Below are 16,214 nucleotides of genomic sequence, written 5' to 3'. Positions count from 1 at the left end.
ATTTGTTTACTTCCGGCAACAGTAGCACTTAGGGCTGGGTTTTTTTTAAAACTGATTCATTGATTTGAATCAATTTAAGATTGATAGATAAATAATTGATTCATGGAAAGTATAAATTAATTTAGCACATAAAGCTAAGATCTAGTAGTTTTATGGTAACGTTTAATTGGAATTTCCCATAAGAATGCTAACGCTCGGTCAACCTGAACATACATTGCTGACTAAATGAACATCTTTATAAACTCAGAGACATGAATTTTCTAACCTCTTTTAAAGAAAAATGTTTTAAGTAACTATTTGTGGGCTAAAACATTGTTTTTTTTTTTTCCTCATTCTGTCGTCTTCTTCTGAAATAAGGTGTACTGCTTTAGCGCGATCGCCATGTTGTGGCCAAACTCAAACGGCCTCCAGGAGAAGCTGAACAATGTTTACAATAATAATGATCTGATTTTTTTTTTGTTTCTCTTTTAGAGAAATCATATAATCCCATATGCTATTAACAATCTCATTATTTCACAAATACGTTTTACAGTATGTGAAATGTATCAGACTCATCTATATATATTAAAATCATATAGTAATGTATTTCTAAACAAATGTGTATAAATGTGTAAACTCAAAATTGAATTGAATTGAAGAATCGAGAAAAAAAAAGTCAGAATTGAATAGATTCATGCTTTTGTGAATCGAATCGTTTCTGGAACTCATAATTAATACCCAGCCTTATAGTGGTGCACATTCTGCTTTATTTTAGTTCATAAAATTAAAATCAAACATTATTCTGCATTTCAGAGCAATAAATCAATCATACCCAGATAATATTTTACAAAATTTTACAATATTTATAAAGATCGCAATTCAGCAATCTTGAACATCACGAATAAATGTACTCGAATTTTCAGGAGCAAATCGAGAGTATCCGAGTGGCCGGATAACCAAGCCTATGTAAACCATGGGCCGGGACCAAAACAAAACAAAAAAAAAAAAACAACTCAGTCGCATCCTGCCTCTTTTCCTCCATATTTGGAACGTCCGAATTAGGCAGTGTTAACTCCAGCCATTATGTCTGCCCCCGTGAGCTGACAATTTAAACTTCAAGTAGGGGACTGCAGGTTTCAATGGGTGACATCAGAGAGGATCCTTCCATTACTCTATGTCTGTGATCAGAACAGAAACATGTTCATGTGGTCTCAGATGTTTGATAAAAGTCTTCATGTTGTCATACATGTCACATTCAGCGTGAACATGAGCAAGAAAGATGAAACATGAAGTTTGACTGTATTCAGACTTGAAATAGAAAGTTTGGTTCTAATCAACCATCATCAAATTCTACAGCTTCTTTTTGTCTTCTGCTTCAATCAGCTTCTAAAGATGAACTTCTTCTCTAAATGCAGATGAGGGAGCCAAACATTAGAAACAGCCTTAATTCCACTCTCTGAAACTCTGATTCATCTGTGAAATCAGAATGAATGTTTGAGTGAAATTACTGCTGTTCTGGAAACTACAGCATTCATGATGCATTTATGAATCCAAAGAACTAATCATACACCACCATGAAAGAAACTCACTTCTAATAAAACAAATGTTTTTCTATCAGGATCCATCAGAGACTCAAAACTGGATCAGAACCCAGCTGTGTGTCCTTCAAGATTGACTGGTCAAAGAGTCAATTTATGGACTTTGACTCATCAGCATCTTCTTGTGCAGAGAAGTGAGCTGTTTGTAAATGTTGAATCAGAGTCAAATAAGTGAAATGTCTTCATTTCAATATGGGTTTGATGTGAGTTCAGCTTTTTCTCAGATAATTCTATCTTCATGAGAGAAGCAGTGAGTGTTGGAGCTTTTCCACAAACACAACAGACAGATGAAAGAAACTGATATTGGAGGAGTTTCTGAGTGTCTAGAGGACATCAGCTGGTCCAGCATGTGTGACCTTTGAGCTTTAACTTCAGTTCAGCTACATGAAATATGATCTCTGCTTTGATAAGTTGCACTGAAATTGATCTTTATGGAGGTTTGTGGATTCTTTCTGGAGCTCTATGGTTCAAGATCAGCTGCATCAGATCGGATCTTACTCCTCATAAAGCCTAAATAACTGACATTATCTTGGTCCACTGTTTGAAATAGTTGGAGGTCTGACCTTCCACAACAGGGTGGAGATGGCTTCATTGAGTTCTGCCCTCATGGGTCTATTCCATTTTCCAATGGATCTACGACCAACGCGGGTCCAAAAATGGTATCAGATGGACCTGCTTACTGGGTCCATTTTGTAATGGAAAGGCTAAAAAGTCCAGTCAGGCTCAGTCTAGTCTGATCTGGACCGCTCAGTGGAAAAGAGGTATTAGTGCACACACAGGATGGATCTCATTGTTGATGATTCTCCACAGAGTGGACCAGCAGTGCTCAGAGACTCCCAGTGGTCCGTCTGTCCATCAGAATCAAACACAGCTGGACTCCATATTTCTGGTCTGTACATGAACAACAACTACTTTTCCATCATTCTGTTCACAGTCATCTCCATGCTGCACTTTGTAGACCAGTGGATTGTCAGTGTGTCCAATATGGAGCTGATCTTTGGCTCCATGACTTCACTCTGATTGGTTCATTCATCTAGAATTCTGTTGCAGCTGCTGGAGGACAACATTGTCACTTTTGTGAGGAAGGAGCTGAAGAAGATCCAGAAGATTCTGAGTCAGAGGGAGGAGGAGGAGGAGCTGGAGAATGAAGATGAAGAGAAGAGTAGCAGCAGAGAGTCACTGATGAAGATCACAGAGAACTTCCTGAGGAGAATGAAGCAGGAGGAGCTGGCTGATCAACTGCAGAGCAGTAAGAGGAATTTTCTGAAGGTTTCAACTGCTGGATAAATGAAGATTTACTGATGTCTGAACGCATGGAACAACATGGATTTAAATAGTCATCATTCAGGGCTGCAGGAAATATGTTCAATATCTTTGCTGTCTTCATTCAGGACCATCTGCTGCAGTTTGTTGTAATCAAGTCCAATCTGGGTTGAAGAAGAAGTTCCAGTGTGTGTTTGAGGGAATCGCTAAAGCAGGAAACCCAACCCTTCTGAATGAGATCTACACAGAGCTCTACATCACAGAGGGAGGAACTGGAGAGCTGAATGAAGAACATGAGGTCAGACAGATTGAAGCAGCATCCAGGAAAGCAGACAGAGCAGAAACAAGCATCAGACAAGAAGAGCTCTTTCAACTCCCAGCTGGAAGACAAGAACCAATCAGAACCGTGATGACAAAGGGAGTGGCTGGCATCGGGAAAACAGTCTTAACACAGAAGTTCACTCTGGACTGGGCTGAAGGCAAAGCCAACCAGAACATCCACTTCATATTTCCATTCACTTTCAGAGAGCTGAATGTGCTGAAAGAGGAGAAGTTCAGCTTGGTGGAACTTGTTCATCACTTCTTCCCTGAAACCAAAGCAGCAGGAATCTCCAGCTTTGAAGACTTCCAGATCATCTTCATCTTTGATGGTCTGGATGAATGTCAACTTTTTCTGGACTTCCACAAGACTTGGATCCTAAATGACCCTAGAAAGTCCACCTCAGTGGGTGATCTGCTGACAAACCTCATCAGGGGGAACCTGCTTCCCTCTGCTCGCCTCTGGATAACCACACGACCTGCAGCAGCCAATCAGATCCCTGCTGAGTGTGTTGACATGGTGACAGAGGTCAGGGGGTTCAATGAGCCACAGAAGGAGGAGTACTTCAGGAAGAGACTCAGAAATAAAAGGCAGTCCAGAAGCATCATCTCCCACATCAAGAGATCCCGGAGCCTCCACATCATGTGCCACATCCCAGTCTTCTGTTGGATCACTGCTACAGTTCTGGAGGATCTGCTGAAGAGAAGAGAGGGAGGAGAGCTGCCCAAGAGCCTGACTGAGATGTACATCCACTTCCTGGTAGTTCAGGCCAAAGTCAAGAAGATCAAGTATGATGGAGGAGCTGAGACAGATCCTCACTGGAGTCCAGAGAGCAGGAAGATGATCGAGTCTCTGGGAAAACTGGCTTTTGAGCAGCTGCAGAAAGGAAACCTGATCTTCTATGAATCCGACCTGACAGAGTGTGGCATCGATATCAGAGCAGCCTCAGTGTACTCAGGAGTGTTCACACAGATCTTTAGAGAGGAGAGAGGACTGTACCAGGACAAGGTGTTCTGCTTCATCCATCTGAGTGTTCAGGAGTTTCTGGCTGCTCTTCATGTCCACCTGACCTTCATCAACTCTGGAGTTAATCTCATGGTGGAAGATCAGAAGACGTCAGTCCAGTTCTACCAGAGTGCTGTGAACAAGGCCTTACAGAGTCGAAATGGACACCTGGACTTGTTGCTCCGCTTCCTTTTGGGTCTTTCACTGCAGACCAATCAGATACTCCTACGAGGTCTGCTCACACAAACAGAAAATAGCTCACAGACCAATCAGAAAACAGTCCGGTACATCAAGGAGAAGATCAGTGAGAATCTGTCTGCAGAGAAAAGCATCAACCTGTTCCACTGTCTGAATGAACTGAATGATGGTTCTCTAGTGGAGGAGATCCAACAGTTCCTGAGTTCAGGACGTCTCTCCACACATGAACTGTCTCCTGCTCAGTGGTCAGCTCTGGTCTTCATCTTACTGTCATCAGATGAAGATCTGGAAGTGTTTGACCTGAAGAAATACTCTGCTTCAGAGGAGGCTCTTCTGAGGCTGCTGCAAGTGATCAAAGCCTCCAACAAAGCTATGTAAGAAGTCTTGTGAAAATCTCTTTTAATGAATGAATGGATTTGAATGGGCAGCACGGTGTTCTCCCCTCACACCTAGAAGGCCCTTGGTCCAATTGATGTTGGGTCTTTTCTATGTGGAGTTTGAATGTTATCCTCCAGGCATTTCGGCTTTCTGCCAAAGTTCCTAGGTGTGGGCGATTTTATGGCCTCGCAACAGGCTGGTGACCTATTCAGGGTGTACCCTGTAGTTATGTAGTAGATGGATGAATTTAAGTGGAAAAATGAAAGATTCACAATTTGCAGTCTTACTTTCTTTTCTTCAGACTGAGTGGCTGTAACCTGTCAGAGAGAAGCTGTGCAGCTCTGTCTTCAGTTCTCAGCTCTCAGGCCTCCAGTCTCAGAGATCTGGACCTGAGTAACAACAACCTGCAGGATTCAGGAGTGAAGCTGTTGTCTGCTGGACTAGAGAGTTCACAATGCAAACTGGAGACTCTCAGGTCAGAATTTTCTAAATCTTGTTTTTTTTTTTTTTTTTTACTTTACTGTTTGCAACTATATATAGCCCACACACAACAGTCCAAAGGTCTGAACATTTCTAAGGTTATTGTCTGTGACCGTTGCTGTGTTTTCTCTGAGAGCACATTTCCAGTACACAAAATTATTTGAGTGAGTAGAAAACAGCACTGAGATGGCTCTGAAGAAAATGATGAATGATATACATTTGAATTCATTGGAAATATGTCAGTGCTGGTTTTATTGGATCTCAGTGCATCATGAATCTTGTCTCTGTACATGAAATGTGCTTCACAAATAAACTTACCTTGGCTTACTGCGCAGTAACAGATATTACAAAAAACACTCTCCAAACTGAGTCATAAAGTTCAAATTTTGATTTAAATGAAAACACAAAGACAATAATTGTAGACAGTTTCAGATTGTGTGAACCAGGATCAACCTCACTGGAGTTCTCTTGCACTTTTTACCATGTGTGTATCTGCAGCCTGTCAGGTTGTCTGATCACAGAGGAAGGCTGTGCTTCTCTGGCTTCAGCTCTAAACTCGAACCCCTCCCATCTGAGAGAGCTGGACCTGAGCTACAATCATCCAGGAGAGGCTGGAATTAAGCTGCTTTCTGCTGCACTGGAGGATCCACACTGGAGACTGGACACTCTCAGGTATGGAGAGACCTGCTGCAGACAGACGTGTGACTGAGAAGGAAGAGCTGCAGATTTGTTTTCTGTCCTTTACTCAGCTCTGTGTCTGGATTATTATAGATTATTTGAAGTAAAGTGGGTTCAACATTATCTCTGACACCTGTGATAATACCAGAGTATGCCAGGTAAACTAAACTAAAGGAAAAACTACTAAATAAAAACGTTCCACTTTATTAACCAGACCAACATAAGCAATATGGGAGAGAGTCATAAGTTCATTTCTGGCATCTGTCTTAAAGCTTATATTAAGAAAAAGTTGCAATGAATCAGACATAAATATTGTTCTTTCACAAACATTATCACTTCAGAAAAAAAGAAGGAATGTTAAGAAGCTGACAGTCAGCTCATTTGTAGTCAGCAGATCAAAACGATCACTAAACATAGTGAAGGTCTATAGGTGTGGTTTTTAGGCTTTCTCAGCCTGAAACAAACACATATACACTACAAAAGGAAGGTGGGACCTCTGATCTTCTGTCTCCTACCCCACAAGGAATTAAGCCCTCGGCAGGGATAGATGTGTCTCTTGAGTGCTGGCGACCCTCTCTCCATGCAGGAAAATGGATTTCTGAGGTCTCTGGCAAGACTATGAGCCGAAGATCACATCTCATCTGGTTCTGGTCCTTGCCCTCAAAGCCCTGGCCTCTCCGAAATTCCAAAAGTGGTTGCCCAGAGGTTTTGGCGGCTCTAACTTGGGGTCCCTTGTTTGTGCCTGGAAGATAGATGGGGGCATGCCCAGAATCTCCAGGTGGTGGTGGGTTGCTTGTGCAGGGCCAGGGGGGCTCTGCCGGGATGGAGCCCTGTGCTGGGCCCCCTGGCGCGGCGGCACTCTCCGTGTTCCTGTGCCCCCCCCCCTGCTCTCTAGCATTGGTGGCCTTGAGGTTTCTCTCAACCTCTCGCACAAGCTCAGGCTCCTTCCCTCCCAGAGAGGTGACGTTCCATGTCCAAAAGCCAAATTCCATAGCTGTGATTTGGGCCGCCGAGGCACATGCCTTCAACTGCCACCCAAACCACATTGCACCGGCCCCGTACTAGCTCTCCTGCAGGTGGTGGGCCCACTGGAGAGTGATCCCACATTGCTCCTTCAGGTTGGACCCGCCCGGGTCATGACTCCAGGGTGAGGCCCCGGTGACACCAATCCGGGCGAGGTAACTAGATCTCTGGTGTCGTCAATTCTGGAGAGACTTATATATGTAGTATATATATATATATATATGTATGTGCTGCCCACAAAAATTAAAGGAACACTTTTTTTTTATTGGGCCTGGCATGAATTGAATTAAACCTGTCTGATAATTTTCTTGTTGGTTACGCAGCTGAGAGCCTTGTTAATCAATTTCAGCTGTATTGGTGTTCATGGAATTAACAACAATTAACTTCAGTGGTAACAATTAGAAGGCCCTCAAAAAAGGACTGGTTTTAATAATAATAACATTTTATTCATATGCCGCCTTTCTTGGCACCCAAGGTCGCCTCACAGTACATAAACAAAAGCATAAAAACACAACAAATAAAAAACGAACACAAAAGTGAGACAACAGCTAAAATTTCAGGTGTCAGGTATTGAATGCACTGTGAAAGAGGTACATTTTCAGGTGTTTGGAGAATTGAGAAAGTGAGTCCATATTTTGTGGCTCAGAGGGGAAGGAGTTCCAGAGTTGTGTGGCAGAGATGCTGAATGCTCTACCCCCCATGGTGATGAGACATGATCGTGGAGGAACCAGTCAGAGGGAGGAAGAGGATCTGAGGGATCCTTAATCCTACAGAAGTTGCACAGGTTGTCCAACTTCTCCAGGATGGCACATCCACACGTGCTGCAGCAAGAAGGTTTAATGTGTCTCCCAGAACAATGGAGGAGACTGGTGGTTATTGTCGGAGAGCTGGACAGGGCCATAGAAGGTCCTCAACCCCTCAGCAGGGCCGATACCTGCGCCGTTAAAGTTAAAGTCCCACTATTTGTGCAAGGCGGAACAGGCTGAGCACTGCTTGTGTCCTACAGAATGACCTCCAAAGGGCCACTGCTGTGAATGTCTCTACCCAAACAATCAGGAACAGACTTCATAAAAGGTGGCCTGAGTAGTGGGCCCTGTGCTCACTGCCCAGCACTGTGGAGCTCGACTGGCATTTGCTCAAGAACACCAGAACTGGCGCCCTGTACTTTTCACAAACGAGAGCAGGTTCACCCTGAGTACCTATGATAGACGTGAAAGAGTCTGGAGAAGACAAGGAGAACGTTATGCTGCCTGCAACGTCGTTCAACATGACAGGTTTGGTGATGGTTCAGTGATGGTCAGGGGAGGCATATCCATGGAGGGACGCACAGACCTCTACTGCCTAGGAAATGGTGCTCTGACTGCCATAAGGTATCCAGATGAAATCCTTGAACCCATTGTCAGACCCTACACTGGTGCAGTAGGTCCTGGTTTCCTCCTAATGCACTACAATGCCCGGCCTCACGTGGCAAGAGTATGCAGACAGTACCTGGAGAATGAAGGAATTGAAACATTTGAATTGCCTTCACGATCCCCTGACTTAAACCCATCTCTTAGAACACTTAGAACATTTCTGGGACATTATGTTTCGGTCCACTAGGCGCCGCCAGGTTGCTCTTCAGACCGCACAACAGCTCAGGGATGCCCTCACACAGATCTGGGAGGAAATGCCACAAGACACCATCCGTCATCTCATTAGAAGCAGCCTGCGACGTTGTCAAGCATGCATACAAGCTTGTGGGGCCCACACAAGATATTGAAAAGCATTTTGAGTTGCAGAAATTAAGTTATGGAAAAAAATGGACTAGCCCGCCACATCTTCATTTCACTCTGATTTTATGGTGTCTACAAAATTGAGCCCTCTGTAGGCTGAAAACTTTTATTTCCATTAAAAGACTTGTCATCCTTTTTTTCCTAAGACACTGCCCTGTCGTTATTTGTATAGATATCCAACTTCATATTGAGATCTGATGTATCTAATGTGTTTCTTTAAAGTGCTCCTTTAATTTTTGTTGCGATTGCAACTATTTACTGAAACTCATTTTTCGTACACCCTGCAACTTTACAATTTCGCCAACCTACTATGACAATAGCCATGGGTACAACGTAGCTCTGCGACCATTTCCTGTGTGACTTCTTCCCAGGAACTGTCTTGTTTTGATTAACTCTCTTTAGCCTTGTCTTTTTTCTCTTGACGCCGCGCTTAAACTGCTATCAAATACGTGATTGTGCCGAGCGCGGGCACTTTGAGATGTTGGGGTGGGGGCTGAGAGTGCGCGGGTATTTACATATATGTATGTATGTATTGATATAGATAATCTTTTGGAGCAAAGGGATTTAATACTTATGATCCTGAAATTTTTCTGTTGTCTTTTTTTTGTAAAATTTTAGAAATTCTCTTCTGTCATGATGGGGCACCCATTGTAAATTAATGAGAAACAAAATAATGTTCCTGACCTGGGAAAATAGCTACAATGATACAAAGTTTGAACATTTTACTGAGGTTTGAATACTTTCCACACCCTATGTTTGACACTCTGAGGATGACAGCCATGTAATGTCCATGTTTTCTGAGAGAGCTTATACTGTTCTGAACCTCCTCTTCTTTTCAGGGCGGAGCCTGCTGGAGTGCAATGGTTGACTCCAGGTCTGAGGAAGTGTAAGTGTGATTTTCATTTGGTTCGTGTCCATCAATGAACCTATGATGAATCAATAACGGCATCTGGATTGTGTTTGTTTCTCCATTAGATTCCTGTTGCCTCACAATCGACACAAACACAGTGAACAGAAACCTCAAACTGTCTGACAATAACAGGAAGGTGACCTTTGAGGAGAAGCGTCAGTCATATCCTGATCATCCAGACAGATTCGACATGTGTCATCAGCTGCTGTGCAGAGATGGTCTGACTGGTCGCTGTTACTGGGAGGTCGAGTGGACAGATTTGGTTTATATATCAGTGAGTTACAGAGGAATCTGTAGAAAAGGGGACTGTATGTTTGGATGGAACCATCAGTCCTGGAGTCTGGCTTGCTCTGATGTTCATGGTTACACAATCTGCCACAATAACAAAGAATCATACATATCCTCTTCCTCCTCCTCTTCCTCTCATAGAGCAGCAGTGTATGTGGACTGTCCTGCTGGAACTCTGTCCTTCTTCAGAGTTTCCTCTGATTCACTGATCCACCTTTACACCTTCAACACTACATTCACTGAACCTGTCTACCCTGGATTTGGGTTTAGATTCTGGCCTAGAGGTCCTTCAGTGGTTCTGTGTTAAGGTCAAAGTAAAAGTTTAGATCAAAGTAAAGTAAATTGGTAGGACCACAATCTATACTTTGATCCCAACAAGGTAAAGGTTGAGATGAATGTAACTTCATGGGACCTTTACTTTGATCTCAACATTTACTGTGTTGAGATCAGAGTAAAAATGTTGTTCTCATCAGAAAAACTCTCGGTTAAACAGATAGGTTTGTCAGTTCATGTCTGTCTCTTCACTTACAAACGGGTTTTCAGATTTATATTTTCTATCTGTTTCATCCTGTAACTCTTCTCATTGATTTCATGTAAGCTTCTTCCTTTTCCAGTTCTTTACAGATGGAAGCTGCTGTTAAGCCAAAATCCAAATGTTGTTGTTCTCTCTCTGTTTCCAATCAAAGCTTCAGTGAATGTCAACATGTCAAGTTTCTCTGAAACTCAAAAGTTGTGTAACGCTCAAAAATAGGGATGAGATGATCCTTTGAAAAATAGATTTAAACTTGAAAAATTCTCAACATTTACCTTGATTTAAAGTTCACTATGCTCAAAGTACCCTCCCCCCCCCCTTTTTTTTTACTGGTTTTTGTACCAGAAACTCTTTTTCAATTCAAGCATGTAACCTTATTTTGTACACTTTTTTTCAGTTGAATTGTTGGTGTTGAAAATCCACATAGCGAAATTTAAATAAAAGACAGCTGTCAACCGAATTTAAACATGTCTTAATGGTAACTTCGTAACAATTAAACAATTAAATTTCATTCAATATTGTAATATAATGTAATATCAGTTTATAATATAAAGCAAAAATGCACACATTCTTCACAAAACAGAAACACTAAGAAGAATACATAGAAACAAGTCCAGGGATATTGATGAGTAATGTTGAATTCTTGTGGATTGAAAGTCTCCATCATGGCTTTCATGACTGCTGACAATTCCCAGAGTTTAGACTCAAATCCACAGTGAGGACTGGTTTCAGCTTTGTGGGTCTCATTTGTGAGGGTCTGAGGGCTTCATCTACTGTGGAGACTTTAGTTAAACACTCAACTTTAAAGTTTGGTTTTGATCTTACCAGTATTTTTAAGCTTTTTTAACATTGAATCCTCGTCTAAAACAAGAACCTGCGAGGTGGAAGTTTGCAGAAAGGTGGGATTTTCTTACCAAGTGTATTTCCAGCAACATTGTCTATCACATTGCAGCCTGATTTAAAGCCACACTAGCAAAAGACAGAAAATATCAGTAGTCAGAGAAACAGAGGATGATGTGATAGAACATTTAAACCATGCAGATGCTGCCAGCAAACTTGGAGAGCTGGAAGCTGCTGTCAGTGCAGAGAAAAGCAGGACAGCCGAAACTCTCGGACTTTCAGACCAACAGCTGAGGGAGTCCTCTGAAACAGGAGCGGATCTGCTCACAGTCAAAGATAATGCTCAGAAGACAGCTCCCATCTCCTGGCAAAGCACACAGAGGCAGTAGTGGAGAACAGCGCTGATACAGATCCTGGAAGGAGAAAGGTAGCAAGGAAAGTCATCCCCTTTGAGAGAAATCTCTTGTCTCCCAGAGGCTCTCAAGAACAAGGGAAAATATGCTTTCAAAGACGGACAAAATTTAATCACATTAAAGACTGAAAACCAGCAGAAAATACAGTAAAACCCAAGAAGAAATCGTTGCTAGAGTGTTTGTATTTATTTTTGTTGCTTAAGCCTTTATATATCTGACCAAAAAAAAAAAGGGTGGGGGGAGTAGCTTTATTAAGTTATGATGAACGACGGAAATAAGTTCTAGTTGTTCAATTTTAGCTGTTATTTTTTAAAATCTTTCAATGTGTTAGTGTCCTTAACACCAGAACGTACAAAATGAGAAAGATATCATCATTTTTCTTGTTCATCTTTCTTTGTGTTTGCTTTGAGTGCCAGATTTTCATCTACTGACAGGTACGCTTAAGCTCGGAGCATCATCAGGTACTTTGACTGACTCCAAGAGAACCAACAAACAGCAGAAACCCACACTGTAGGAAAGACTTCACACTTCTTACTGATACATGCACTTTATTTTTCATAGTAAAGATTGGGACAGAACACTGGAAACTAAAAAGAAAACAGAAAGATTTCTAATCTCCACGAGAAAACTTAAATCATATGAACACAAGACAGAAGCACCAGCGTATTTCTTTATCTGCCTGTTCTTTAACGCGCAATTGGAAAGATCATTAATTCACAAAATGATCATCTGCTCACACAACTTCACAAAGTAAAAACTGTGACTACTATTTGTTTGAAAAATAATGAAATGTGGACTGATCGCATAAAGTAAGAATAACAGATGTACACAATATATTTTCAATATTATCCTGGATTTACACAGACTTGGTTAACATGCACATCATTTCAGCATAATCTATGACCACAATGGTCAATTAATTGACTTTAAACAAATAATAATAATGGTACAGAAATTAACTAGTACAAATAAGAAAATAAAGTTGAACACTGCTTTTTGCATATTTTTGACAAAATTTCATTAAAAAACAAAATTACTTAAAAATGCTAGAACAAAAAGTGATAGCGCCTTCAAACTGGTAAAAACTAATTGAAAGCTAAAGATTTATATGTTATAATTCAAAACTATACTTTTACAGTCACATCTAAAAGAACGAACAACAAACAGTCAAATAAGAATATTCCAAGAAGTTCAATATATTTGATTTTAAAAAAGTTTTTTATTTATAAAATCATTTCACAGATTGAAGTGTATTAATGCTTTGTTTCTCAAGTTTTGATGATTGTGGCTTATAAATGATGAAGGCAAAAACAAGAAAAAAAGTCTTGGAAAATGAGAGTACTTTTTTAGAACAATCAAAAAAGGCTCAGAAAAAACATTGAAGGGGTTTAGACTTAATTAGCTGACCTGGGAGCTTTAAACTATTTCACCCTTGTGCTACCCTAGGTATTGTTGACGTTGGGAGTGGGGTTAACTGGACCCCACAAGACAGAGCACTAAACTTTTGTTCTAATGATTTTTGATTTCCACTGGTGTCCATGGCAGACATGAAATCCTGTCCACCTGCATCCACATTTGACATGGGATGGATAACAAGACAATGTAAGACTTGGGTCATCTGGACCCCGTAAGAAAGCACAAGGGATATATATATATATATATATAATTTTCTGAGACAGAAGACTTTGGGGCTTTCTCACTTGTAAAATAAACAAAGGAATAAAATGTTTACATCTATATTAAAATACTGTAGAAATGTCAAATTTCTTAATAAAAAATTTTTTAACAATATTTCCTCCTTCCTATGTAAACGCGTATTGTCTGCTTTGAGTTTTCCTGTTTTCTAAATTTAGATAATTCACTGATTACTTCATTACATTTTTTGACTAGAGAAAGTCTTCTCTCTTGTGAGTTCTCATGTGTCTTTTGAGACTAGATAAATGACTAAAACTTCTATCACATTCTTTACAAGAATGAAGCTTTTCTCCTGTGTGAGTTGTCATGTGTGTTTTAACATCAAATAATCGACTATAACTTTTATCACATTCTTCACAAGAAAAAGGCTTCTCTCCTATGTGAGTTCTCATGTGTCTTGTTAGACTGGATATTTGACTAAAACGTGTATCACATTCTTTACAAGTATAGGGCTTTTCTCCTGTGTGAGTTCTCATGTGTCTTTTGAGATAGGACACAAGACTAAAACTTTTGTCGCATTCTCTACAAGAAAAAGGCTTCTGTCCAGAATGGGTTTTCATGTGTCTTGTGAGAACAGATTTTAAATAAAAACTTCGGTCACATTCTTTACAAGAGAAAGGCTTCTCTCCTGTATGGATTCTCATGTGTGTTTTGAGATCAGATAATTGACTACAACTTGTATTACATACTTTACAAGTGAAAGGCTTCTCTCCTGTGTGGGTTTTCATGTGTCTTTTGAGACTAAATATTTCACTAAAACCTTTATCACAATCTTTACACAAAAAAGGCTTCTCTCCTGTGTGAGTTCTCATGTGTCTTTTGAGGCCAAATATTTGACTAAAACTTTTGTTGCAATCTTTACATGAAAAAGGCTTCTCTCCTGTGTGAGTTCTTTTGTGTCTTTTGAGATCAGATAAAATACTAAAACTTTTTTCGCATTCTTGACAAGGAAAAGGCTTTTCTCCTGCATGAAATCTCATGTGAATGCTAAACCCAGACCACCAACTAAAACTTTTACCACATTCTTTGCAGTCATAAGGTTTTTTGTCAGACTCAGTTCTCCTGGAGACATACCGATTTCTAGTCATTCTTTTACCAGAATTTTTACAGTAAAGTCTCTTTTTGTTTAGCGTTTGCTTGTGTTTCTCCACAAAAGTTGTCGTATTGCATTTTTTACTAATCTCAGAGTCACAATGACTTCCTGACATATGAGAGCTGTCCAAAATTTGGTCATGGCTATTGTCTCTTCTCTTCCTCTGACCTCTGTTCTGTGGGTCTTTCTCTTCATCTGTGGTTGATGTTAATTCTTCATGTTGGTGTCCATCTTCTTCGTGACTATCAGTTACATTAAAGCTCTGATGATTGTTTAGATTTTCTACACTGTGCTTATTTTCCTCATAGATCGGACATTCCACTAAGTTATTAGTCTCCTGTTTCAATTCCAGTTGCTCTTCATTGTGACTGATAAAAAGTCTATCTTGCTCCTCTTTAATTGGTAGTGGTTGTTGGTCTTCTTCTTCCTCTTTAATCTGTGGAGGTTCTTGTTCTTCCTGTTCCACTCTGGATTTAATTTGCTGGTTGCAGAGCTCTACCTTTTCACTCGCATAATTCTGGGGGAGGACTGCAGGGACACAAACAAAAAAAAAGGAGCATTATTACACTTTTAAAAGACGTAGCCCTTTTTCAAGCACCTATATAAAAAAAAATAATAAAAAAATAATAAAAAAAACTGTTACCAGTTTTAAAGTTTATTTGTCCTTTCAACTTTCTTTTTTTCATTTCTACCTCTTTGCTTCTTTGCTTTCAGTTCTGTTTTCAGGTTCAATTCAGACTCTTCCCGCGAGATGGTCCTAATTTTACAAGCAGGCCGGGCTTTAAGCTCATTGGCTACCTGGACATGTATCCCATGATACTCTAAGAGGTGATGGTGATGCAACACCTTTTCTGTTGCAGACCGTTGTCCGTTTGGGCGTCAGAGCCACTCCGATCAAACGCAGGGAAGGCAGAATCAGTACTGTGCAGTCTGTCCTCGCTAATATTATGGTGTAAATTTAGCAGTCTCCCTGTTTGGTGGATTTTTTAGCGCAATTTTGCTTTTGATCTTGTCAATCAATCTTCTTCGTGCTGATTTCACGCAGGCGGGGCACGTGCAGCTTGGCAGCATTACATTAATCTTCATCATGATTAGATCCTCGTATCATCTTAATGCAATACTTGTTTTTCTATGAAAGTTTGAACAGTGAGAGTTAAAAATGAGAAAAAAAAAGTGAAAATATTCACGCCTGTCTGAGAAAAGTGTAGAAAGTATGTAGAGAGGAGTCCTCTGTCACTCTCCAGGAAACATGCCCCGGTAGCCAATGAGCTCAAAGCCCCGCCCCCATGTAAAATTAGGCTCAGCTCAGCCGCGAAAACTCGAAAATCTGAATTGAAACTGAAAACAGAAGACTGAAAGCAAAGAATGAAATACGTAAAAAAAAAGGAAAGTTTAAATTTCATATACCGGTATATATATTTATATATTCTAACTTTATTTTCTAATTTATATTTACGCACTATACAATACCACGATTTCATTGTAAATTGTGTAACTGCTCCTATTTGGTCCAGTAAGTTTGAAGCATCCTGTCTATCACCAATAAAACTACGAATTTTCCTTCCCTGTATAAATTGTTCGACGTTTTTCCTCCTTGAAGTTTTTTAATATTTATTTTCGGGTTTAAAACTGCTTTAAAAATTTTGACTTTTTTTTTTTATTTACTATCCCTGTTTTTCAAATTTTCAATCTGTTTTTTTGCTTTCAATTTTATGGAGCTAAATCAAGCCCAATATTATTTGAAACCCAA

The 16,214-nt window shown here is 40.3% G+C and overlaps 3 protein-coding genes and 1 pseudogene across 6 annotated transcripts in view; 3 read left to right on the top strand and 1 right to left on the bottom strand.

Annotated features, from left to right (window-relative positions):
* The window catches only part of LOC112145059, a 188,019-nt pseudogene that overhangs the window by 126,775 nt on the left and 45,030 nt on the right, over positions 1-16,214 (top strand).
* Positions 1-16,214, top strand: part of LOC112145039 (NLR family CARD domain-containing protein 3-like) — a 78,484-nt gene that overhangs the window by 37,273 nt on the left and 24,997 nt on the right. Inside the window, exons 4-6 of one of the 4 annotated variants that reach the window (XM_036214658.1) lie at positions 5,719-5,892; positions 9,533-9,579; positions 9,669-10,840. The exons of 2 other annotated variants lie outside the window; for them this stretch is intronic. In XM_036214658.1, coding sequence (XP_036070551.1) covers positions 5,719-5,892; positions 9,533-9,579; positions 9,669-10,198 — 751 coding nt within the window. In that variant the 3' untranslated portion in view covers positions 10,199-10,840. Of the gene's footprint in view, positions 1-5,718; positions 5,893-9,532; positions 9,580-9,668; positions 10,841-16,214 lie in introns of those variants that run through there. One more of the 4 variants, XM_036214656.1, reaches the window with a different exon arrangement.
* LOC118599521 (NLR family CARD domain-containing protein 3-like) lies at positions 2,757-4,740 on the top strand (the record flags this gene model as incomplete). Its single annotated transcript, XM_036214938.1, has 2 exons — positions 2,757-2,826; positions 2,984-4,740. Coding segments are annotated over 2 exons (1,827 nt in total), but the record flags the coding sequence as incomplete, so codon positions are not given.
* Positions 13,317-16,214, bottom strand: part of LOC112145046 (zinc finger protein OZF-like) — a 6,288-nt gene continuing 3,390 nt past the window's right edge. The window contains exon 2 of the mRNA XM_024270049.2: positions 13,317-14,992. Coding sequence (XP_024125817.1) covers positions 13,563-14,992 — 1,430 coding nt within the window. The 3' untranslated portion in view covers positions 13,317-13,562. The remainder of the gene's footprint in view (positions 14,993-16,214) is intronic.

This window comes from Oryzias melastigma, linkage group LG2, assembly GCF_002922805.2.
Source record: "Oryzias melastigma strain HK-1 linkage group LG2, ASM292280v2, whole genome shotgun sequence".
NCBI lineage: Eukaryota > Metazoa > Chordata > Actinopteri > Beloniformes > Adrianichthyidae > Oryzias > Oryzias melastigma.
This window is presented reverse-complemented; position numbering and strand designations above follow the sequence as displayed.